Here is a 25,343-nt window from a genome sequence, read left to right on the forward strand (position 1 = left end):
TCACGTATTTAGCTAGCTAGCTATTTGCCAGAATAACAGAATAACAACACGGAAGTGGTTGGTTTTTTCTGTTGCGAAACCTAGTTTGCAATGGATTGTGGTGCATGTAGTTTTCTAAACTGCGCGTTGGTGCGCTAGAGTTTATCTTTTGATAATAGTCCAAACCAGGCACATACCATAATTTAACAAATACTAAGCAATACTTATTATCGTATTGCGTCAATCTTATTGCGTAACTATGCTTGTTACAATAACATTTGATAAATTAATTGTGTATTTAGCTTCAAATTGACTACAAGTACCATGATGTATTTTGGTTTTGTTGGGTTTTTGTTCAGAGAGGAATAGGAAGAGGCCCAACTCGGCGGAAAATCTTGTCTCCTTCCAGCAGGTGACGTTTTTTTCGTTGTTTCGCCCACCAAGCAAGTTTTTGTAAGGAGGTCAATGACAATGTCGAATTTGGTCAACAAAAAATTGAATGGCTTATTTGCTACATGAGGTTTAATTGATCGAATAGAAGTTTCGTAATGCTTAAGTTGTTAAGAGTGTACTGACATAAGTAGGACACGTGACATCCCGGCAACTTTGACAAAAACACAATATCGGAGTTGTCTCGAGATGGCTATGCATATTCATGTCATGAGGCTAGTATCATCATATAAATAATAATTAATAGAAAGGGCGTCTCCATTCAAGTAAATTATGGCATAATGGATGGACTGGCAGACATTTTGAGTGTACCCATGCCAAGAAGTAAAAGCAGGAAGTGTACCCTTCAATCTGTCCAGTGGTTTGTTCAGTTAGCATCATTTTAATGAACATTCTACATTACCATGGCAATCCAGCATCAGTTGATCATTGCATCGCATCAGTTGATCATTGCATCGCAATACCAGGCAGCCATTGCGAGTGTACCCATGAGTTTACCAGTCAATTGCCAGGGTTAGAGCTTCCAAGCCCGTTCTATTCATTCTTATTTCTATTACAGCATCTCTCTCCATTGAATATGTCGCTTTGTGGACAACGACTCCCAATAGAGCCCCATAGTGGAAGTGTCATAATACCCATAAAACCTAGCGGTCAAACAGGGAAATGGTTTCAATCGTTTTTCCACCATTAATTTTTCCCATAGGGGATTTTAGAAACTCTTAAAATAAGGGCTGTGTTTCGTGTAGGTTTACCCTGGCGTGACGTTTTGATAACCACCTAAATCTCTCTCGGACAAGGTGACTTTTATCAATATATTTGGCTCTATTTACGCTCAGATTTGAAAATGCTAACTAGCATCAAAGTAGACATCATACAAATCCCTGCAAATTCCTGCACGTCATCTCTAGCTGACACCTTTGCTAACAGGTATTGTGTCAATTTAAAACTTGCACAAGACAGTTCACATAATTGTCAATTTAAAGAAATGTAGCCAATTTATTCATTACTACATTTAACAAACATTAGATAGTTATCCAGAGAGTCTTACCTTTGCCTCAATTCGGCAGTCTCGTCTAGATCATCATGGCATTTGTAGTTCTTTATGATAGCCACATTAGCAGCTAATTAGCGTTTCATTTGAGGTTACAAAGAAATGCTATTGAAATTCAGTAATGTTGGATTCCGGCTCATACAGGTGTTTATGGAAATGATATAATAGCAAAAAGAGCAGTGAAAAATAATATTGTTGATATACAGGTGCAGTTGGGTAGAGGGGAAAATGGGTTAGATTGCTGGCAGAGACAATGGGATGAAAGTAGTAAGGGCAGACATGTTTTATAGTACAAGGAAATCTGTACGGGAGATAGTGTCATATAATGGGAACAGAAGGGAGGAGATTATGTTGTGTAGGATGAGATTAAGGCATAAGGTATTGAATTCATCTTTGAAATTGATAGGGAAACATGGTACTGGAATGTGTGATGGATGTATGGTAGAGGAAACAGTTGAACATGTATTATTATTTTGTGAAATCTATGATGTAGAAAGGGAGAGGTTGTTTGATAGGGTCAGAGATGTTGGAAGGGAAGCCACATCGAATGTAGACCTACATTGAACACCACACATTGGCTGCTACTGTAGGCTGAATGATAGAACCGCTATTTCCATGTTAAAATGTTATGTGATGCGTTTTCTTAATTGTTTTTTATGGTAGGCCCCTGTAGGCCTACATTATGATCAGGTAGCCTGATTGGCCACTGTTAAAACAGTAAATTAAAGCGGGTACAGTAAACGCGCACCGGAAGTTGCACAGAAATTTCACAAGGTTCAAGTTTGCGCTCAGCAGACCTGACATTTAAATATTAGAGGGAACATTTGATTATGACTCATACCGTGGTACTCTATTGTTAGGGCGGAGAGACGTGTATCTTGTCAGTATATCCATCATCTTTGCTGTTGCCTTGTAGCTTTAGCTACCTGAGTAGCAAAGGTTAGCAAGCTCGCTAACTAACTTCGTTGCTCAAATGGTGAGTATTGTTTATGGCATTTTAATATTTCGCTTGGCGTGTTAGAAAACCAGCCCAGCAACAGTTTTCTAGTCTACGCCTGACTTGCATTTATTTGTCGTTGTAGCGTTAGCTAGCTAGCCAACAGGTTAACTAGAGACAGCAGGTAACTTAGTTAGCTAGCCAGCTACTAACGTTAGCTAACTAATTGAGCTTATAATGAGATTCTGGCATGCTATCTAACTCGTGTAAAAGTATTAATGTTTGCGTGTAATGTCATTACATAACGTTACAGTTTGCTTGCTAGCTAGGCATGGCCTAAATGATAGTTAGCTAGGTAAACCAGAGTGTCTGACTCTAATGCGCTTCCTTGTGTCTATCGTCAGAATAAACACCAATTAACGGGGACCGCTGACTGGGCATTCTTTCTTTATTTTTTTACACAAAGCAAGAGTTACGAAGTACGATCACATGGCTCTCGCTAAAACCTGGTTTTTGTGTTCAGTGGTTGCTTGACAACGGAAATTAAAGAGACAGTGGGCCATTTACATTTTATTCATCTAGCAGACGCTCTTATCCAGAGCGACTTACAGTTAAGAGTGTATATATTTTGTTTATTTTTTATTTTTTCATACTGGCCCCCCGTGGGAATCGAACCCACAACCCTGGCGTTGCAAGCGCCATGCTCTACCAACTGAGCTACATGGTGCCCATTTCTGGCTAGATAGTTCAAGTTTGCCAATGTCAATGAGATGATCAGATGATATTACAACAGCATAAGTTAGATGGTTTAGTTACAGTAACGTTAGCTACATAGCTAACGTTAGACTTGTTGAGTCCAAAGACGTGCTGTTTCGGTAACGGTACCGGTAACTAGCATTGGGGTAGCTAGCTGCTACTACGCTGTAGCTAATGTAGCCAGTTAGCTACTAGTAGCGCCTACATGTTTACAATTCAAGACCTTTCTTGCTAACGTCAACAACATCACTATTATTTTAACCATTTTACAGAACCATTGAAGTGGCTGTTTACTAGCTAGATAACGTTATAATGTGGGTACGTTGCTAGTACATTTTAGCTGTATTTAGAAATTATTTAATTTTGTCACTTAATGTCTTTCAGTGAGCCTGTATTATAAATGGAGATGGATGATGAACTTGAGAAATTCATCCAGCAACAGAAGGCCAGAGTGGCAGAGGATAAAGCCAGCTTGGAACGGGATCCACCTTACCTTGAAATAAGGGTGTGTTTCAATACTCCTTTTTTACTGTGGTGCTAGAATACTGAAAATGTTGGACTTGGACATGGGTGCAATGCATGCTACTTTGTGTTTGGTGACAGCTGAGCAAATTATTGCAATTTTCTGACCTGTGACTGGATTTTACTGATCAACAGACAGAAGACCACAAGGCCCATGACCCCACACTCACAAATATCCCGACATTTAAGTCGTCCACAGCACAAGGGAAGGGTACAGTATAAATTTGAAGTTATGAACCCAATTTGTTAGCACTTTGTGGTAGATCTAAATCCTGACTGTTGGGAGGTCTTTTTATTTCATGTATGCCATCCTGTTTTTCAGAGGAGAATTGTTGTGTAAGTTTACCTTTGGGTGAAGACTATGAGAGGAAGAAACAGAAGTTACAGCAAGAGCTCCGTCTGGACTACAGATGCTACATGGCTCAGGTAATAATATTACCAATGCCAAAAGTTATGTTGTTTTTACTACTTTGTAATCTGTCAGCATCCATGCATGGGCCACAAGATTTACTTGAGAGTGCAATAAACAAGATCACTGGAATGGTACGGGTGCAAGGAGTCAGTGCAGTTTTCTTCCAAATATTTTTCAACCAATAAACGTATTTAACAATAATCTCTGCTTTGGGCTGATTTGGCCAATTTTGTCCCTTAATTATAGAAAAAACATCTCAATGCTGCTGAACCAGACCCATCCCTTCCCCTTGGTGAGAGCAGAGCTGCTAAGGTAACCTAGACAGTTCTGCATATAGCCTATATTATACCATGCTCAGTCAACTGAGGCCGCTTAGAGTTCATTCCAACCAGTCAAATCAGACAGCCAAGTGCTTATGAGAGAGAGAGAGAGAGAGAGCTGGTAAACTTTAGACCTCAGGTCATCTTAAACATGTCTCAGTAAATGAAGAGAACATGTTCAACTCTATCTTCTTCTGCAAGTAAAAAGGGTGCTTGGAACCAAAAGTCGATCATCTTTAAACTGTCCTTTCCCCCTCATACATACAGGAGCAGCTTGCTTCTCTCAGAGCTCCTCCAGACCTCCCTGTTGTCCACTGCAGCCCCAGACCCCCGGTGCACCCCAAGCGGGCCCCCTCCAGGAGAGACGCAGACACGCTGACAGAGGGAAGGAGGGGGCTGCATAAGGGAGGACGCTGCCTAGTGGATGGCAGGAAGATGGAGGGCATGTGGCCTGAGGATGAGCTGCTGCTTCCCAGAGAGAGGGCCAGGCTGGTGAGAGTGAACTTTGACTCTGAGGAGGACCTCACAGAGGAAGAGCTGGACCTGATGGTGAGAAGGAGACCAAAACAGATGGGGCTAGAGAGAGTAGAAGAGCGGACGTGGCAAAGAAGACACTACAAAACAGACTTAAGGTATTTTTTTACACTTCCTATGTGATTCAAATAAAGTATAAATAAATATCAGAACGAGCAATGTCAGAGTCCAGAATATAAATAGAAAGTATTCACACTTGACTTTTTCCTAATTTTGTTGTTACAAAATGGGATTAAAATTGATTTAATTTTCGTTTTTTGTCAACGATCTACACAAAATACTTTAATGTCAAAGTGGAAGAAAAATGCTAGCTTTTTTAAATTTAATGGAAATAAAACACAAATATATTTTATTAGATAAGTATTCAACCCCCTGAGTCCATACATGTTAGAATCAACTTTGGCAGCGATTACAGCTGTGAGTCTTTCTGGGTAAGTCTCTTAAGAGCTTTGCAAACCTGGATTGCACAATATATCCCCATTATTCTTTTTAAAATTCTTCAAGCTCTGTCAAGTTGGTTGTTGAACATTGCTATACAGCCATTTTCAAGTCTTGCCATATATTTTCAAGCGATTTAAGTCAAAACTAGGCCACTCAGGAACATTCAATGTCATCTTGGTAAGTAACTCCATTGTATAATTGGCCTTGAGTTTTAGTTTATTGTCCTGCTGAAAGTGGATTAGTCTCCCAGTGTCTGTTGGAAAGCAGACTGAACCAGGTTTTCCTCTAGGACTTTGCCTGTGCTTAGCTCTATTCCTTTTCTTTTTATAAAAAAAAAAGAAGCTCCCTAGGCCTTGCCGATGATGAGCATACCCAGAACATGATGCAGCCACCACCATGTTTGAAAATATGAAGAGTGGTACTCAGTGATGTGTTGTGTTGGATGTGCCCCAAACATAATGCTTTGTATTCAGGACAAAAAAGTAAATTCTTTGCCACATTTTTTGCAGTTTTACTTTAGTGCCTTATTGCGAACAGGATGCATGTTTTGGAATATTTTTATTCTGTATAGGCTTCCTTCTTTTCATTCTGTCATTTAGGTTAGTATTACGGAATAACTACAATGTTGTTGATCCATCCTCAGTTTTCTCCTATCAAACTCTGTAACTGTTTTAAAATCACCATTGGCCTCATGGTGAAATCCCTGAGTGGTTTCCTTCCTCTCCGTCAACTGAGTTAGGAAGAACGCACGTATCTTTGTAGGGACTTGGTGTAATTAAGAACTTCACTATGGTCAAAGGGATTTTCAATGTGTTCTTTTATTTTAAATCTACCAATAGGTGCCCTTCTTTGCGAGGCATTGGAAAACCTCCCGGGTCGTTGTGGTTAAATCTGTGCTTGAAATTCACAGGCTTGCCATAACAAAGGGGTTGAATACTTATTGACTCAAGACATTTCAGCTTTTCATTTTTTATTAATTTATAAAAATGTCTAAAAATATAATTCCACTTTGACATTATGGAGTAAAGAACCCGACAGTGGAGGTGTCATAATACCCATAAAACATAGCGGTCAAACAGGGAATTGGTTCCAATCATTTTTCCTCCATTCATTTTTCCCATGGAGAATTTTTGAAACACTTAAAATAAGGGCTGTGTTTCGTGTAGGCTTACCCTGCCGTGACGTTTTGATAACCATGTAAATCTCTCTCGGACAAGGTGACTTTTATCAATATATTGATAAGTCACCAATGGTGACTTTTAGACAATATATTAATAGAAAAGGTGTGTACAGCAGTAGTTGTATAGGATGAGACATGACTAGAATACAGTATATACATATAAAGTGGGTAAAACTGTATATAAACATTATTAAAGTGACCAGTGTTCAATGACTATGTACATAGGGCAGCAGTCTCTACGGTGCAGGGTAGAGTACCGGGTGGTAGCCGGCTAGTAACAGTGACTGAGGTTCAGGGCAGGGTACTAGGTGGAGGCAGGCTAGTGATGACTGTTTAACAGTCTGATGGCCTTGAGCTAGAAGCTGTTTTTCAGTCTCTCGGTCCCATCTTTGATGCACCTGTACTGTCTCTGCCTCCTAGATGGTAGCGGGGTGAACAGGCCGTGGCTTGGGTGGCTGGGGTCCTTGATGATCTTCTTGGCCTTCCTGTGACACCGGGTGCTGTAGATGTCCTGGTGGGCAGGAAGTGTGCCCCCGATGATGCGTTGGGCTGACCGCACCACCGCCCTCTGGAGAGCCCTGCGGTTGCGGACGTTGCAATTGCTGTACCAGGCAGTGATACAGCCCGACAAGATGCTCTCAATGGTGCATATGTAGAAGTTTGTGAGGGTCTTGGGGGGCCAAGCCGAACCTCTTCATTCTCCTGAAGTTGAAGAGGTGATGTGGTGCCGCCTTCACCACACTGTGTGAAGGCAACATTTCAGGTCGTCAGTGATGTGCACGCCAAGGAATTTGAAGCTTTTGACCCTCTCCACTGCGGCCTCGTCGATGTGGATGGGGATATGCTCTCTGCTGTCTCCTGTAGTCCATGATCAGCTCCTTCTTTTTGTTGACGTTGAGGGAGAGGTTATTTTCCTGGCACCACTCAACCAGGGCTCTCATCTCCTCCCTGAAGGCTGTCTCGTCGTTGTTGGTAATCAGGCCTACCACTATTGTGTTGTCAGCAAACTTGATGATTGATTTGGAGATGTGCGTAGCCACGCAGTCATGGGTTAACAGGGAGTACAGGAAAGGGCTGAGCACGCACCCCTGTGGGGCCCCTGTGTTGAGGATCAGCATGGTGGAGGTGTTGTTGCCTACTTTCACCACTTGGGGTCGGCCCATCAGGAAGTCCAGGACCCAGTTGCATAGGGAGGGGTTCAGACCCAGGGTCCTGAGCTTAGTGATGAGCTTGGAGGGCACTATGGTGTTGAAGGCTGAGCTGTAGTCGATGAACAGCATTCTTACATAGGTATTTGTCTTGTTCAGGTGGGATAGGGCAGTGTGCAGTGCAATGGTGATTGCGTCGTCCGTGGATCTGTTGGGGCGGTATGCAAATTGTAGTGGGTCTAGGGTGTCGGTTAAGGTGGAGTTGATATGGTCCATAACTCTCAAAGCAATTCATGATGACAGATGTGAGTGCTACGACGTGATAGTCATTTAGTTCAGTTAACTTAGCTTTCTTGGGTACAGGAACAATGGTGGACATCTTGAAGCAAGTGGGGACAACAGACTGGTACAGTGCTATGAAAAAGTATTTGCCCCCTTTCTAATTTTCTCTACTTTTGCATATTTGTGATACTGCATGTTATCAGATCTTCAACCAAAACCTAATATTAGATAAAGGGAACATAAGTGAACAAATAACACAACAATTACATATTTATTTCACTTATTACATAAACAAAGTTATGCAACACCCAATTCCCCTGTGTGAAAAAGTAATTGCCCCCTTACACTCAATAACTGGTTGTGCCACCTTTAGCTACAATGACTCCAACCAAATGCTTCCTGTAGTTGTTGATCAGTCTCTCACGTCACTGTGGAGGAATTTTGGCCCACTCTTCCATGCAGAACTGCTTTAACTGACGTGTTGGTTTTCAAGCATGAACTGCTCGTTTCAAGTTCTGCCACAACATCTCAATTGGGATTAGGTCTGGACTTTGACTAGGCCATTCCAAAACCTCAAATTTGTTGCTTTTTAGCAATTTTCATGTAGACTTGATTGTGTGTTTTGGTTCATTGTCTTGCTGCATGACCCAGCTGCGCTTCAGCTTCAGCTCACAGACGGATGGTCTGACATTCTCCTGTAGAATTCTCTGATACAGAGCAGAATTCATGGTTCCTTCTATTAAGGCAAGTCGTCCAGGTCTTGAGGCAGCAAAGCATCCCCAAACCATCACACCACCACCACCATGCTTGACCTTTGGTATGATGTTCTTACTGTGGAATGCAGAGTTTGGTTTTGGAATGGCCTAGTCAAAGTCCAGACCTAATCTCAATTGAGATGTTGTGGAAGGACTTGAAACGAGCAGTTCATGCTTGAAAAGCCACACGTCACTGAGTTAAAGCAGTTCTTCATGGAAGAGTGGGCCAAAATTCCTCCACAGTGACGTGAGAGACTGATCAACAACTACAGGAAGCATTTGGTTGGAGTCATTGCAGCTAAAGGTGGCACACCAGTTATTGAGTGTAAGAGGGAAATTACCTTTTCACACAGGGGAATTGGGTGTTGCATAACTTTGTTTATGAAATAAATATGTAATTGTTGTGTTATTTGTTCACTTATGTTCCCTTTATCTAATATTAGGTTTTGGTTGAAGATCTGATAACATTCAGTATCACAAATATGCAAAAGTAGAGAAAATTAGAAAGGGGGCAAATACTTTTTCATAGCACTGTATATGGAGAGATTGAATATGTCCATAAACACTCCAGCTAGCTGGTCTGCACATGCTGAGGACGCGGCTGGGCTGGCAGCCCTGTGAGGGTTAACACGCTTCCACGGCGAACGAGAGCACACAGTCCTCGTGAGCGGCGGGGGCCCGTGTCAGCAGCTCAATGTTTTCCTCCAAGCGGGCGAAGAAGGTGTTTAGCTTTTCCGGGAGCGAGGCGTCGGTGTCTTCCACATGGTTAGCTTTCCATTTATAATCTGTGATTGTCTGCAGTCCCTGCCACACATGTCTCGTGTCTGAGCCGTTGAATTGTTACTCCACTTTGTCCCTGTACTGTGGTTTAGCCTCTTGATTTACGGAGGTCAAAGGCGGTCTGTTTGTACACGACCATGTTCCTAGTCACGTTGCCATGGTCATGCAATTCTTGACATGAGTAAGTACAAATATATCATATTTTTTTTCTTAACTGAGTAACAAACAAAGCAAAAGGCACAAAAACATACAATATTAAAATAATATTAAAACAATTCACATTATATCCCCTCCCTCCACCCATTCCCTGTTGGCCCAAGTTGTTAATGATGTTACACTTACCTTTAATGGATTCCGTTTTTAGCTATGTAATTGGTTAACTATTTCTACTGACATGGTATTTGCTATATGTTTTTATGTCTGTTTGAAAAAGTATTGTTCATCTTCTTCCTATTTTTTGCCCAGGGACATATCAAGGCTCCGGAACAGGGGTGCTGAACTGCCTGATGACTACACAGAGAGTAGTCAATATGCAGACAGGAAGGAGACTAACGGGTCTGTTGCTCCTGATGAGGATTATTCGGAGGCACGCCGGGGGACATCATCTGTAACCCCCAAACCCAAGTACGTCAAGTAGTATTGAATAACTATACCTATAATTTTGATAACTCAAACTTCCAAAGGATTCTGCTAAAACCAATTTGGACAAGTGAACACGATTTGATTGCCATGTCTCTTTTTGTTATGGATTTTATAAAGCATCTCTATGTAAAGTAAATGTATGTAAACAGTAGACAAAGTATCTACTCTAATCTAATCTGGATAAAACATTTTATTTTTTCAATTTTAAGGGACATTGGATGGAAAAGTACAGATGAAAGGTCTGATGTCACACTGTACCCGGATCATGGCTTGTTGAAGCTTCTTGTGCCAGCTATTCGTAGAGATTTAGATTCCGCTCCTACAATAAGATCATATTAAAACCCATAGCCAGCCTAAAATCAGACAAACCGATAGTGGACTGTAAGCGTGTTTTACCCTTATAGAACTTCACTCACACAATTCAACCCCTCGCTCACTAAACGAACATTGAAGAATACAGAGAGATAATTGTCTGTGAGGTATGATGAGTGTACTGTGAGTGCTGATTGACGTCCTATCTGCCAGGCTGCAGGTACCAGCAGGGATGAGACCAAGTGGAAGATCCAGATCCTCTACCAAGAAGGAAGAGCTTGAATTCGCTACCGGGCTGATGATTGGTAAGACCAACTCTGTTCTGAAGTTCAATACTAAGATTAAAACGACATTGTTTTTTTCTGGACTAATTGAACATTTGATGATATTCTTCTAAAATGCGGTGACATGGCATGATCTGACAGGGGCTGCAGATGCAGATGCTGCCTTGCAGGGAAGGAAGGAGAGGTACAGGCAGGAGCTGCAGGAGCAGATAGCTGAACAGCAGAGGAATAAGAAGAGGTGGGTGTCAATATCTGTGTTTGATTCTGCTGTCTGATAAAGAACAAACCCTTACATTTTCCATCTTAGTCAGATGGGCTACATTTTAGCAGCTTTGTAGTCTGAGGTAGATTTGTTTATAAGGCTGCCTTTACACAGGCAGCCCAATTCTGATATTATGACCAATCAGATCAGATCTTTTGCCAATAATTATTGAAATAGCATGGGGTGACGAGAAAAACATTTGAAGGCCAAGTGGCAAACAATAATGCAGGTACTAGGGATGGGGGTGTGAGCATGCGGGTCTGGGCAGATGAGATGTAGTCATTGGTTGTGTGCATCTGTAAGTTTGTTGTTCATATGTATACGTTTGTATATGGAGTAAAATAAATAAATAAATAAATAAATAAATAATAATAAAATGAAAATAATTTTAAAGAATATCAGATTTGGGCTGCCCGTGTAAACGCAGCTTATAAACAAATCTACCTCTGACCACAATGATGCTAAAATGTGTCTATGTAGATCATGTAGCCCATCTCACTAAGATAGACAATTTAAGGGTTTCAAACCGATATGGACACCTCATGTGAGCTGTCTGTTATATCCTTTGTCGTATTAGGGAGAAGGATTTGGAGCTCAGAGTTGCTGTGACAGGGGCGACTGACCCGGAGAAACAGGCAGATCGGATCAAACCGTTTGGAGCAGTGAATGTTGGCGACCATGCCAGAAAGAGAAAAGACAGCTGGTACCCACCAGGACAAGCTGTGGACCTACCAGGGGATGAGTTGAATGGGAGACCCAGTGAGGAAAACAGAGAGAGGCTTCCCCCTGAGCAGCCCCGCGTGGCCTTCCAGTCCCCCCTGCTGGACTACAGCCACACCCTGGGGCTCAGCAGTGGAGGCATCTCCTCTTACAGCCAGACCATTCACAGGAGCATGGATACCCCCAGGTAAAAAAAGAAAATATGTTGTATTGTCACATAGACTGGATAGGTTCAGTGAAATGTGTTGTTTTACAGGGTCAGCCATAGTAGTACGGCGCCCCTGGAGCAAAGTAGGGTTAAGTGCCTTGCTCAAAGGCAAATCGACAAACCTTTCGCTTACTGTTCCAACGCTCGAGTCACTAGGCTACCTGTCACCTAGGTAGCTATGACAGTAATCCTGGCTTGCGTCCCAAATGGCACCCGGGCTCTGGTCAAAAGTGGTGCGTTATATAGGAAAAAGGGCGCCATTTTGAATAGACAATCTGATAAATTCACTACATTATTGTTTTGTCTGACATAATGAAACATTGCTGTATGATTTTGAATTTGTTTCAGGATTCCAGGTTTCCGTCCTCATCCACCATCCACATTGGCAGATGCCTATAGAAGTCCCTATGACGAGGCCCATCTCTACTATGGTGCAAGGAACCCACTGGACCCTAACCTGGCCTACTGTAAGCACCACCTACATACCAGTCTATTATATAGTCTATATTAACACAGGAAAAGGATTCCATGTTACAATACACTTAGAAAAAAGGAAATGGATATTGGAGTGAAAGCAATTTACTGTCCCAATGTCCATACTAGCATACTATTTAGTATGCATAGGAAATGCATCACTTCATACTAAGTAGTGTACACATTTAGACATTGGGATACAATACATGTGTTCTCTGATCCAGCCTAATGAGTGTTCTGTGTTTCATTGTTAGATGGTCAGATCCCGCTGACAGGAGGGGTGCAGCCCATGTCCTACCTAAGCCTGCCTCCTGCAGGGCCTCATCCCAGCCAGATGGGTCAACACAGCCCTCACAGCCAGCACAGGGGGAGCAGCCATCCAGAGACCCCTCCACAGTATGTGCCGTACCTATTACATTCTTTCTCTTCCCTTCAACACCTAGGCTACATTCCGATTATCTACCGTTCTCCTGAAGTATGTACTTGTACACTCCCCCTCATTGATTGAAAAGGAATGGACTGCTGTGAGGAATATGGGGGAGTGAACGAGTGCCCACTTCTGGAGAAGGGTAGAGAATTTGGACTGTTTCTTTTCAACACCTACAAATGAGTATATCCCCTATTCACCAGTAGGGGGCTCCTCTAAAGCTACAAACAGAGAGCTTTTCCCCCTATCGGTGGCCAGTGTTCTATTATGAGAAGGTCATGCCCACTGGCCATCTGGACAGACGGGAGTGTTGTTCCCTCCCTGCCTAGTCACTGCTGCAGCCTGCACTGGTCTGGTCTGGACAGATGGGAGTGTTGTTCCCTCCCTGCTTAGTCACTGCTGCAGCCTGCACTGGTCTGGTCTGGACAGACTGGAGTGTTGTTCCCTCCCTGCCTAGTCACTGCTGCAGCCTGCACTGGTCTGGTCTGGACAGATGGGAGTGTTGTTCCCTCCCTGCCTAGTCACTGCTGCAGCCTGCACTGGTCTGGTCTGGACAGATGGGAGTGTTGTTCCCTCCCTGCCTAGTCACTGCTGCAGCCTGCACTGGTCTGGTCTGGACAGACGGGAGTGTTGTTCCCTCCCTGCCTAGTCACTGCTGCAGCCTGCACTGGTCTGGTCTGGACAGATGGCAGTGTTGTTCCCTCCCTGCCTAGTCACTGCTGCAGCCTGCACTGGTCTGGTCTGGACAGATGGGAGTGTTGTTCCCTCCCTGCCTAGTCACTGCTGCAGCCTGCACTGGTCTGGTCTGGACAGATGGGAGTGTTGTTCCCTCCCTGCCTAGTCACTGCTGCAGCCTGCACTGGTCTGGTCTGGACAGATGGGAGTGTTCCCTCCCTGCCTAGTCACTGCTGCAGCCTGCACTGGTCTGGTCTGGACAGATGGGAGTGTTGTTCCCTCCCTGCCTAGTCACTGCTGCAGCCTGCACTGGTCTGGTCTGGACAGATGGGAGTGTTGTTCCCTCCCTGCCTAGTCACTGCTGCACTGGTCTGGACTGCTCTGAGCTGTCTCTCTCTCGCTCTCTCGCCTCCTAGTGGCTGCATAAACATCTTTCACAGTGATACATTGACATTCATTACATAAGGCATGAAAAGTGACAAACCACCAATTGTGTCTCCCGTTTCCCATACCTTTTTGCATAGTATTGATCATTTCAAATTGATCAGCTTTTTATAGTAATGAACAGAAGGAATACATGAGTGAATTAACATTTAGACTCTTGTTCAGCAGACCTGCCAGTGATGCTGCTACCATGGGTTCAGGGATTGGATTATTCCCTGCAGAGCAGGTCAAGCCATCTAAAGAGAGTGCGATAAGTTACAAGGAGGCACTAAGACAACAGGTACATTTTGAATGTGATTGTGGAAGTCAGCAGTGTCTTTCGCCTACATACATTTTGTCACAGAGTGTGCTATTTCGGCAGGGAGACACCAGGAAAGGGAGGAGTCAGATTTTTTGCCAGGTAACATAGATGAGTTGTAGATTGATATAGAATATTACAAGTGTTATAAAAAGTGTTTAACTGAATATGTATAGACATTCCAACAACAATATACTATTGCATTCCAGCCTCTTCCATTGCCTTCTTTGTGTGACCGGTGATGACCCGTTATTTGTGTTTATGGTATTCTGATCAAAGTGTTCCATCCTAACCTGACTCCAGATCCAGGAGAGACGGGAGCGGCGGAGGCTGGACAGGGAGGAGGCAGATCGCTATGAGGCCAAGCTGGAGGCTGACATGAAGAACCACAACCCCTGGGGGAGAGGAGGAGGAGGAGCCCCTCTCAGAGACAGCAGGGGCAACCTCATCAGTGTGTTCCCTCTGCTATTTCCCTCCCTCCACACTATGGTCCACATATTCTCTAAACTTTGTTTCAGTACATACGTTTTGGAGACTGATAGCAGAGAAAAGCCAATGTGTAATGTTTTTTAATCTTTGTTAAGATTATTGCTAATCATAATCGTGTGAATTGTGTCACCAGCCGATCTGCACCAGATGCACAAGCATAATGAAGAGGCCTACATCAACCCCAAGTCATGGCAGAAGAGCGCAACAGCCACCATGGCAGTACTCCGAGAGGAGGACACTAGACCTCCCTCCACCCACAGAGTCTCAGGTAGATACAGTAGTTTTCACATTGATGTGATTCTCTATCAGGAGTCTAAGGACAGAGAGGAAAGCTGTCCCACAAGGTACCCTATTCCCTTCATAGTGCACTACTTTTGACCAAAGCCCTATGGGTCCTGGTCTAGGCTGCCATTTGGGACACAACCCAAAGTGGTAGTGGCACCCTCAGTAATCTCTGTTAACCCAGATCTAAAGTCTTGTGTAATTGGTCAGATGCACGATTAAGGTCTGGGTCCGTACGTGTTAAGAGAAGAGAGCGAGCGAGAATGAGGATCGGAACTGGAATGAAGAGCTCCACCCTCTCTCTCTTTGCAAGTCTATGGGCCAAATGTCCCCTCCCCTTCGGAAATTCGAAAGATGCTAACTCCTGCGAAATCATGATTTGTCCAAATAATCAGTGACGTAAAACCCAAGCACCGGAACTAATGCTTGTCGTTATCTCACGCATCCCGTTGTATCATGACAGACCTACGGTACTATTTATGTTTACGTAGTCTGTCTACGAGAGATTACAGCCTCAACCTGTCCAACTCACTGTCAGGTTCAGCTAATATGTTGTTTTGTCTGGTGGGTTTCTCTCTCAACAGGTTTTGTTCAGGCCCCTTCGTTTGCCAGAGGCAATATTTTTGGGAACCTGCCCACTCCACTGCAGGTCCATGAACAGGAAAAGTACAAGGCTTACCTCAAACAACAGGTACTGGATGTTATACATCAGTGCTGGTCCTCTGTAGCTCAGCTGGTAGAGCATGGCGCTTGTAACGCCAGGGTAATGGGTTCGATCCCCGGGACCACCCATACGTAAAAATGTATGCACACATGACTGTAAGTCGCTTTGGATAAAAGCGTCTGCTAAATGGCTTATTATTATTATTATTATTATTATTATTATTATTATTACTGTGTGAAAGATGGCTAGAGTAGCGTTTTCATATTATCAGCTGAAATAAACCTTACCCTAAGCATGATCAGAAATCACATTAAAAAAAGCTTATTACAGAGCTTAAACTCACAATGTTGTACTAAAGCGCATTGATGGTTTGGTTAACCTTACACTCAGCTTTGATATGTGATTGGATACACACATACAGACTGTCTCACTGATGACCCTGGTTGTCTGTCCTGCTGCCTAAGATTGAGGAGAAGCGGAGGAAGGATGCGGAGGAGCGAGAGCGCCAGAGGTTGGAGGAGGAGAAGGAGGAGAAGAGGCTGGCTGAGCAGAGGGAACGCATCCAGAGAGAGTATGAAGAAGAACAGGATAGGAAGAAACGCAAGGAGATGGACGTCAGTATTAACTCGACCAGGGCTTGGATTCACTAAGGGGGCTTTAGCATTAGATTACACTGCAATACTCATATCTACTACTACGAGTAACATTGCTATCAGCTGAATGCTATCGTTTGACATGAGTCATTCAGTTCAGTAAACTTTATTGCAACACACTCACTCACTCAGGGGACTGAGCAAAATTTTTCTCCCTCCAGCAAAAAGCCAAGAATGAGGCGCTGATCCGTCTGGCTGAGGAGCGAAAGAAAGAGGTGGAGAGGAAGAAGAAGAAGAAAGAGGTAGAGGAGATGGAGAACTCTGCCCTGAGGAAGCAGTATGAGGAGGAGAGACGGGCACGCCTAGAGGTGAGCTCACTGGAAGACTGTTTGACCCTCTGAACATTAAGGGAAAGGGGGATACCTAGTCAACTGAATGCATCAATTGAAATGTGTCTTCCACATTTAACCCAACCCCTCTGTATCAGAGAGGAGAAGGGGGCTGCCTTAATCGACATCCACGTCATCGGCGCCCGGGGAACAGTGGGTTAACTGCCTTGCTCAGGGGCAGAATGACACATTTTTACCATCTCAGCTTGGGGATTCGATCCAGCAACCTTTCGGTTACTGGCCCAAATAAGCCTAGTCCTGGACTAAAAAGCATGCTAAATGAAGAATCTCTATTGAAAGGGCTTTTTAGTCAGGAAGCAGGCCCTGAGAGATTCATATGAGATAAGTGATGACATTCATGTGGTTGTCTGTCTGAAGGTACCAAGGGAGCCGTCTCCCCCCATTCCCACCCTCCAAAAGAGGCGTCAAGCTCCCCAGTACACCCCCAGACCTCCGTCCATGGACAGCCCTCGCGCTACTACCGTCCCCCTGTCTGTGAGTGACTTCCAGAGCACACAGTATCCTCTTCCACACCACCATGGAGGGAAATCGTTTGACTGTGAGGAGATGTCAGTGGAGCATAATGACTGGATCTTGTCTTCCACCCTCTCTTCCCCCTGTAGGAGCGTTCTCTGTCAGGCCTCCAGTCCCCCCCAGTCCCAGCTCGCAGGAACCAGCTGAGAGCTGCCGGTAACACTGCCTCCCACTATTGTACAGTACACAGCAGGTAGAAACTCCATTATCTCTCAACGTCTGTGATGCTGACGTGTGTGTATGTGTGTGCCAGAGGACCAGCGGGGTGTGATCAGCGAGCTGTCGGAGCTGCGCAGACAGCTGCGTAGCGAGCAGAAACGACTGGAGGGCCAGCTACTGCAGTCAGAGTGGGAGGAGCTGGACTCCTCTATGAGTGACAGGTAAGGCTGGTGAGGTGATACCCTCCACTGTTGGTCGCGTGGCTTCAGCAATCCAAAGGTTCAGGCTGTGTGTTATTTGTAGTGCTGTGCGTTAGTGATGCGGTGTTTGACTCATAACCCCCAGTCCCCACAGTTATATCCGTGGGGCGGACAGGTTTAGGGTAATTAAATATTGTGTGGATGAAGAGTGGGTGGCGGGTGGGTTGAAAAAAGAGAAAACAATACCTTAAATCAATAAATGTATAATTCTTGTACAATTTATATCTAGTGAGCTTTAGGGCCTAACTGTACGCGTGCCAAATAGCCTACACACCAATCGCCAAATGCTTTTGGGAATGGGCAGAAAAAGTTAACATCAATCCCGTTGGAAATTATATAGAAGGGAGGGGCAGAAAAGTAATGTTTGGGAAAGATTTGGTGAAGTGGTAAAAGAGGATGATAGCAGTGTTATGTGTGGTGATTGTGAGGCGCTATACAAATTTGATTGTCACAAGACTGGGACTTCAAATAGGCCTATGGCATGTCAAGGGAACTGTAGCCTACTGTTCAGATGGGTTAAATGGAAAGTGAAATCTGGACACTGACTGTAGGTCTATAACCGCTCGCATAGCCTTAATATTAACTTCTGCAGAATTAAGCATGTCTTGCAGTAAAGTTATACACCAAATGTAGGCAACATTTTGACTCTGGAACAGCAGTGGAGAAATATTATTTTTCTTTCAGCATCTTGAGAGAATGCGAATGCTCAGTTAGCACCTCTACAGACGGTATACATTTTTTTGCCGCCTTTTTCGCCCCAATTTCGTGATTTAAGATCTTGTCTCATCGCTGCAACTCCCCAACGGGCTCGGGAGAGGCAAAGGTCGAGTCATGCGTCTTCCGAAACATTACCCGCCAAACCGCGCTTCTTTACACCCACTCGCTTAACCCGGAAGCCAGCTGCACCAATGTGTTGGAGGAAACACCGTTCAACTGACGATCAAAGACAGACTGCGGGCGCCCGGCCCACCACAAGGAGTCACTAGAGCGCGATGAGCCAAGTAAAACCCCCCCGGCCAAACCCTCCCCTAACCCAGACGACGCTGGGCCAATTGTGCGCCGCTCTATGGGACTCCTGGTCAAGGCCGGAGACGATATCTATCTTTATCAGCATCATAAAAGCTAATAGTATTTCAACCACATAAAATATGCATCCAAGCCGAACTGAAATTGTATCAGAAACATGTTTGGGACTTTTCCCCAGATGTCTATTTCCTTACAACCGGGCAAACTGATGTAATTTGGACATTTTGCTCTGAAAATCTTTCAAGTTTTTTGTTGTTGAGTTATTGCACTTTCTCCCCGTTCCCTAAACGTCTGTCCTCCACGAAAGAAGATTACAGAGAACTTGTCAACTATACTGAACAAAAATATAAACGCAACATGCAACAATCTCAAAGATTTTACTGAGTTACAGTTCATATATGGAAATCTATGTCAATTGAAATAAATAAATTAGGCCCTAATTTATGGATTTCACATGACTGGGAATACAGATACAGTATGGATCTGTTGGTCGGAGATACCTTAATAAAAATGGGCCTCAAAATGGGCCTCAGGATCTCGTCACGGTATCTCTGTGCATTCAAATTGCCATCAATAAAATGCAATTGTGTTTGTTGTCCATAGCTTATGCCTGCCCAAACCATAACCTCACCGCCACCATGGGGCACTCTGTTCTCAACGTTGACATCAGCAAACCGCTCGCCCACATGACACCATACATGTGGTCTGCGGTTGTAAGGCCAGTTGGACATACTGCCAAATTCTCTAAAACGACGTTGGAGGTGGCTTATGTTAGAGACATGAAGTCAATTCTCTGGCAACAGCTCTGGTGGACATTCCTGCAGTCAGCATGCCAATTGCACGCTCCCTCAAAACCTGAGACATCTGTGGCATTGTGTTGTGTGACAAAACTGCACATTTTAGAGTGGCCTTTTATTGACCCCAGCACAAGGTACACCTGTGTAATGATCATGCTGTTTAATCAGCTTCTTGATATTCCACAGCTGTCAGGTAGATGGATTGGGATCTTTTATTTAAGCTCATGAAACGTGACCAACGCTTTACATGTATTATATTTTTGTTCAGTGTAGATTTAAGCATTCATTCTATTGATGTATGACATTCTGGTGAGCAAGGGTTTATTTAGTGTTCTAGGGCAATATATAATGACAGAAGAGAAGCTGCATGTATCTAATTATAGACAAGGTGACTAACAAATAGCCTACCAAAATACTGGAAATTATAAGCAGAAACATATCTAAATCAGGCAAAAAAAATCCTGCACCCCCTGTCAAAATAATTCTGCTGTCTTTGACTGTAGCTTACAGCGCAATTTCTATATTAGCGGTTAGGGTCAGGTGGAACTCCGATTTTCACTTTATCACATATAGTCAGGCGGTTGTGGACTGGTTATTAGCAATTGTGGGCAGGTGCGGGTGAACAAACAGCGGACCCGCGCACCACTACTGTGCGTTTAACTGTAGTGCTCTTTGTTGACTTTAAGTTAGGTGATAGCTGCAGTGTCCTGTCTATAGGCTGTGTGTTGTTATAGTGCTGTGTGTCCAGGCTGACCGGAGCTGTGTGCTGTTGTCTAGGCTGCATGTTGGCTGTAGTGCTGTGTGTCTATGCTGACCGGAGCTGTGTGCCGTTGTCTAGGCTGCATGTTGGCTGTAGTGCTGTGTGTCTATGCTGACCGGAGCTGTGTGCCGTTGTCTAGGCTGCATGTTGGCTGTAGTGCTGTGTGTCTATGCTGACCGGAGCTGTGTGCCGTTGTCTAGGCTGCATGTTGGCTGTAGTGCTGTGTGTCTATGCTGACCGGAGCTGTGTGCCGTTGTCTAGGCTGCATGTTGGCTGTAGTGCAGGCCAGGAGTAGGCAACTAGATTCAGCCGTGGGACGATTTTTGTCAGAGTGGATGGTCGGGGGGCCGGAACATAATTATAATAATTTATACACTGCAAATTGACCACAACTAAGCCCTAAAATAAATTGTATTTGAAAATAACAATCATATCTTGATTACATTGAGACACGATCACATCTCTCTTTTTTTATTTTCTTCCTGGGAATACTTTGTAAGAGTTTTCCCGAAATTAAACTAATTTTTAGCTGAATTCCTGGTGGTTTTAGTCTTTTTCTGACCAAAAACTTTGGGGGCCAAAGAAAATGTAAAAATTTAAAAAATCCCCCCCAAAAAAGCAGCATTTTGCCAACCCCTGGTCTAGGCTGTATGTTAGCCCCAGTGCTGTGTGTCCAGGCTGATCGATGTGGCTGTGTGCTGGTGTCCAGGCACAGAGACAGGGAGCGGCCCCAGGTGGATGTGTTTGACATTGCCAGACTGCGGCTGCAGGCCCCCGTCAGGAGACCCTCCTCCAGGAACACGGAGCCTAACAACCTGCATAGAATCCACGACTCGCTACAGCTCCGATACAGAGGTAAAGGAATAAAGTGACTGTTTGATGAATAATGGGCCGGTCCCAAATGGCACCCTATTCCCTATGTCAGGGGTTGTCAAAGTGGGGTCTGCGGACAGATCTCAAAATATATTTAAAAAAATATGTTGGTATCCACAGTGCACCACCAATTATACATTTTTCAACTTAACATCCCATTTTCTGGGGTTGGTAATTTAAAGCTAGAATCCTTAGTTGCTACATCCATTTTTGGTATGGAATACCATGATATATACCCATTGATTCTTGAAGACTATAACTTATAAATGAGTTTGGTTCTTGTCGTATCTAATCAGAACCCAAAATATAAGCTTGTTTTACTCATGACTGTAAGTCGCTTTGGATAAAAGCGTCTGCTAAATGGCATATTATTATTATTATTATTATTATTATTATTATTATTATTATTATTATTACTCCAATGTTTGTAAACAATGTAAATGTAAACAAACACTGTATAGCCTCAAAACATGGTTACACTATAATGTTGATATCATGGATGGTCAGTCCTTGCATCCATAGCTCTGTCTATGAATTTGAGTGCTTACATTTCTCCAGGCCCATCCCGCAGCTTTTTACCAAAAGAGGCGTGTAGAATTGCAGGGAATTAGCTTGAAAACTGCAACATTTTCTTTCCGATGCCAAGAGGTGGGCCTTTAAAAGGTTTCTTCCAAGGGCCCGAGACTTGGTTAGTCCGGCCATGCGTTGCCGAAGTCATAGTCAAATTATTTGTTTTGCTATCGTAATCTCACTTGAGTTGTGAGGGGGTCCCTGATGAATTTATCACAAAAGGGGTCCCCGGCCTGAAACATTTGAGAACCCGTGCCCTATGTAGTGCTCTATTTCTGACCAGGGCCCATCGGGTCAGGTCAAAAGTAATGCACTATGTGGAATGGGGTATGTGGAACGTAACCCAGGCCATTGATTGTTAAGTCTTAAAGGGCAATTCTGACACTTTTCAACCTTCTATTCATAATTCCCAGCACGAAACCAGTGTCTACGTGTTTCTATGATCTGTTGTTAAGAAGAAAAGTCCTACAAAAAAAAGTTTGGTCACATCACAGGGTAGGATTAAAAGTGATTTTCTAAACCTGCAATGAGTTTCCATCCCGGGATGGTATTTTATTGCTCTTCACATCACCGTTTTTAAAATGTTTTTTTCTACAAAACGTAGAAATGCGCCATTTAAACATGTTTCCACTGGTATTTTTGTAAACATTTGTCATTTTAGCAGACGCTCTTATCAGAGCGACTTACAGTTAGTGAGTGCATACGTTTTCATAGTGCTGGAGATAAGGAAAATGAGGTTGAAAAGTGGTGGATTTGCCCTTTAACAGCACAGTGTTCAAACAAATGCAGCAACTGGGGCTGTGTCTGCACCCTTTTTCCTGTTCCCTTTTCAGTGCACTACTTTTGACCAGGGTGATGAGTATTGTCATGTGTGTATTGAGTGGAGAAGTCTTTGTTTGTACTGCAGACGTTGACTCCAGAGGGGAGGAAGGCCATGGTTACTGTGAGCCCCCTAGGGACAGGGACAGGGACAGGGATGGACAGTGTGTGGACATCCAGAGACAGGCAGACTACAGGGAGGAGCAACGCAGGATCAACAACAGCCTGAGGAGGAAACCTGCCGACGGTCAGTAGCACACTCAATATCAACCTCTACTCACTGCCTATAGACTATCAACCCAACTGCTTAAACACTCACTATTAAATACCTGTTGTTCACATCTCTGTTCACTGCTTCATCACTAACTAACGTGAGGATATTTACGGGTGGAGCACTTGCGTTTTAAGGGCTTAAATCATTTGTCTTTCTGTTTTACAGATTATTTTGACCTGTCACCACCCCAGCAACAAAACCATTATTTGGTGAGTTTCTACTGGCCAGTTTGTTTAGCTAGTGCCCTGAACCACAGAGTAGTATCTTTGCTGTACAGTACATGCTTGTCTGTGTGTGACACTACGCCTGTACACTCTATTCTCCCCAGAGGAATGCAGTAGGGGATCCTATGAGAGGTTCCCTGTTGGAGTCTGACAGTGCCTTCATTGGTAAAGCCTCTTGTGGTTCACTACTATCCATGTGTAGTATGGGAAGGAGTGCTTTGAGAATCACACAACTAAGGCTGCGTCCCAAATGTCACCGTATACCCTAAATAATGCGCTACTTTTGGGGGGGGCCGATGGGCTCTGGTCGAAAGTAGTACACTATAGGGAATAGGGTGCCATTTGGGACGCACACCAGTTGTTGTAAGGGAAGGAGCGCCTTGAGAATCACACCACTAACTATTTATCTGTGGTTTGCTCCAAGATCCCATGGGTGAAGCCTTCCCAGTGTCCCCCCCACCTGAGCAGAAGCCCCAGCTCTCAGCCAGGGAGAGGAGGAGGAGGGGGCTGGCCAAGAGGGCAGACATGCACAATGTAAGAACCCTCTGCCTCAAAGAGCTCAAAGTTCAGTCTGATATCTGGGACAGTATTCTCTAAGCATCTGAGTAGGAGGGCTGATCTAGGATCAGGCACCCCTTGTCCTTGTAATATTTTTCATCATCTAAAAGGCTAAACTGATCCTAAATTGGCACTGAGATGCTTGATACATACAACCCCTGATCCCTATATTATGTGAATATATCCTCACTTCTTAAATAGAGGACAGTGGCAGCTCTCCATTGAAAATGATATATTCCTCTACCATTATTATACCTTGTGCTCTGGCTTGTTTAGGAGAGGGGGAGCTCCAGAGAGCCTGTTGGCCAGCCAGAGAACTACTCCCGCCAGTCAGAGGCCAGTCTCAACACAGAGCAGCATGGCAGAGAGCGTAACCACCATAGGACCAAGAGGCTGCTGGCTATGAGCCGCCATGGCCTCAGAAGAGGTGGGTGTTGGATAGAGATTCAACTGTTGAGAGGCTGTCAGTGCCCCAATATGCCGGAATGGAACAATTTGTCAGCCATCTTACCTGGGAGATCTGTCTATGAATCATTGTTAGGTTGATGACGATGATGGGTTGGAGGTCTCTGTTTACGGTTTCTCTCTCTTCCAGCAGACCTGTCTGGTGATGAAGACATGTCTCTGCAGGTTTCCCCTCGCGCCCAAGACACTCGGGGCTCTGTGGATACGGTTGCCATGGAGCCGTGGATGAGGCCAGACACCTCGGAGACGCTGAAGCGCTTAATGACTGGTCAGACCCCCCGCAGGGAGAGGCTGGCCAGCAGAGAGTCGGCCGTGCAGGACTGGAAAGGCCCCTCTACCTATCATGGCTAATCTAAACCTCTCCCCTCTACCCCTTAACAGGGTCACTGAAAGCACTTTGGTCCCGTACACACTCAGGTTGTACAACTGAACGCTTTTAACATAACAGCTGTGTTAGACCTGAGTTTTTCTGTGCAAAAATAACCACATAATGGTGGTGTAAACATTTCTGTGCAGGAAAAACTCTGTTGTATAAAATATACACAACTCTATACAGTATATAACTATATATACATATTCATCTCTCTGTAAAATATGTATTTTACTGTCAAATGCATTGTACATCAGTTGTACAACCTGAGTGTGTAGGGGACCTACGTTTGGACACTGCCGTCACTTGGCTTGATGCATCCACATCAGTGGTCATGCTGGCAGAATCTGTACATGAAGATACAGTATCTCCTCAACACAGAAGGATCATCTGCTTTAGCTTCTAGATCGATGTCGACTAATTTAACCCTTTACTTTTGCAGTGCTTGACTTGTGTATCATGGTCTACCTCTGAAAATGCCTCTTGCAATGCAGAATTATGAGCTTCTTATGAAAAACGCATAGATTGTACTTTCATGGACCTGTAATGAAAAATATGCAGATTCTTGTCTGAGAATGGTTAGTCGGTACAGGGGAGAGCAACTCCATTCCTAGAAGGACACTGTGTGCAGGCATTTGCGCCAGTCAAGTACTATTGAAGTTGATTTGTTAAATCAGGTGTGTAAGAAGTGTGCTGGAATAAGCCTGCACACACTGCAGCCTCAGTTGCCATCCTCTAAAAGGCTGCTAATTGGACAGTGTGCTAGGGTTGCCTTAGGACTCTATACATTCTGTATCGCTGATTGTGCAAGACATTTCCGATTGAGTCACATGCAGCCTCTGAACATTGCGTTTAAATTTCAGTCACGCTGAACTTCCACGATACGGATTGAATAGAGCCCTTAGTCTTTGAAACAGTTCAGGACATCTTTCTACAATATTTAT

At 44.0% G+C, this 25,343-nt stretch overlaps 1 protein-coding gene across 1 annotated transcript; it reads left to right on the forward strand.

Moving 5' to 3' along the window:
* The first annotated feature begins 2,353 nt into the window (after window positions 1–2,353).
* On the forward strand, window positions 2,354–25,318 carry LOC311146870 (centrosome and spindle pole-associated protein 1-like). Its single transcript, XM_084183485.1, has 29 exons — window positions 2,354–2,456; window positions 3,558–3,678; window positions 3,831–3,906; window positions 4,018–4,121; window positions 4,354–4,419; window positions 4,695–5,059; window positions 10,013–10,171; window positions 10,399–10,428; window positions 10,715–10,806; window positions 10,927–11,023; window positions 11,625–11,954; window positions 12,324–12,442; window positions 12,704–12,845; window positions 14,164–14,275; window positions 14,597–14,744; window positions 14,916–15,050; window positions 15,649–15,755; window positions 16,193–16,342; window positions 16,543–16,689; window positions 17,089–17,205; window positions 17,334–17,400; window positions 17,498–17,624; window positions 20,956–21,101; window positions 22,597–22,755; window positions 22,948–22,991; window positions 23,111–23,171; window positions 23,431–23,540; window positions 23,841–23,991; window positions 24,160–25,318. The coding sequence occupies exons 2-29, from the start codon at window positions 3,574–3,576 to the stop codon at window positions 24,378–24,380; spliced, it is 3,687 nt and encodes a 1,228-aa protein (XP_084039611.1). The 5' UTR covers window positions 2,354–2,456; window positions 3,558–3,573; the 3' UTR covers window positions 24,381–25,318.
* Window positions 25,319–25,343: the final 25 nt, after the last annotated feature.

Source organism: Coregonus lavaretus (assembly GCF_964263955.1).
Source record: "Coregonus lavaretus genome assembly, chromosome: 19".
NCBI classification, from domain to species: Eukaryota; Metazoa; Chordata; class Actinopteri; order Salmoniformes; family Salmonidae; genus Coregonus; species Coregonus lavaretus.

Bases quoted from the DNA above. Each gene is read 5' to 3' on its own strand.
- LOC311146870 (XM_084183485.1), top strand. From the start codon at position 3,574: ATGGAGATGGATGATGAACTTGAGAAATTCATCCAGCAACAGAAGGCC. The intron at 11,955-12,323 runs GTAAAAAAAGAA...AATTTGTTTCAG, and splicing joins AGGAGCATGGATACCCCCAG to GATTCCAGGTTTCCGTCCTC. The intron at 12,846-14,163 runs GTATGTGCCGTA...CTTGTTCAGCAG, and splicing joins CATCCAGAGACCCCTCCACA to ACCTGCCAGTGATGCTGCTA.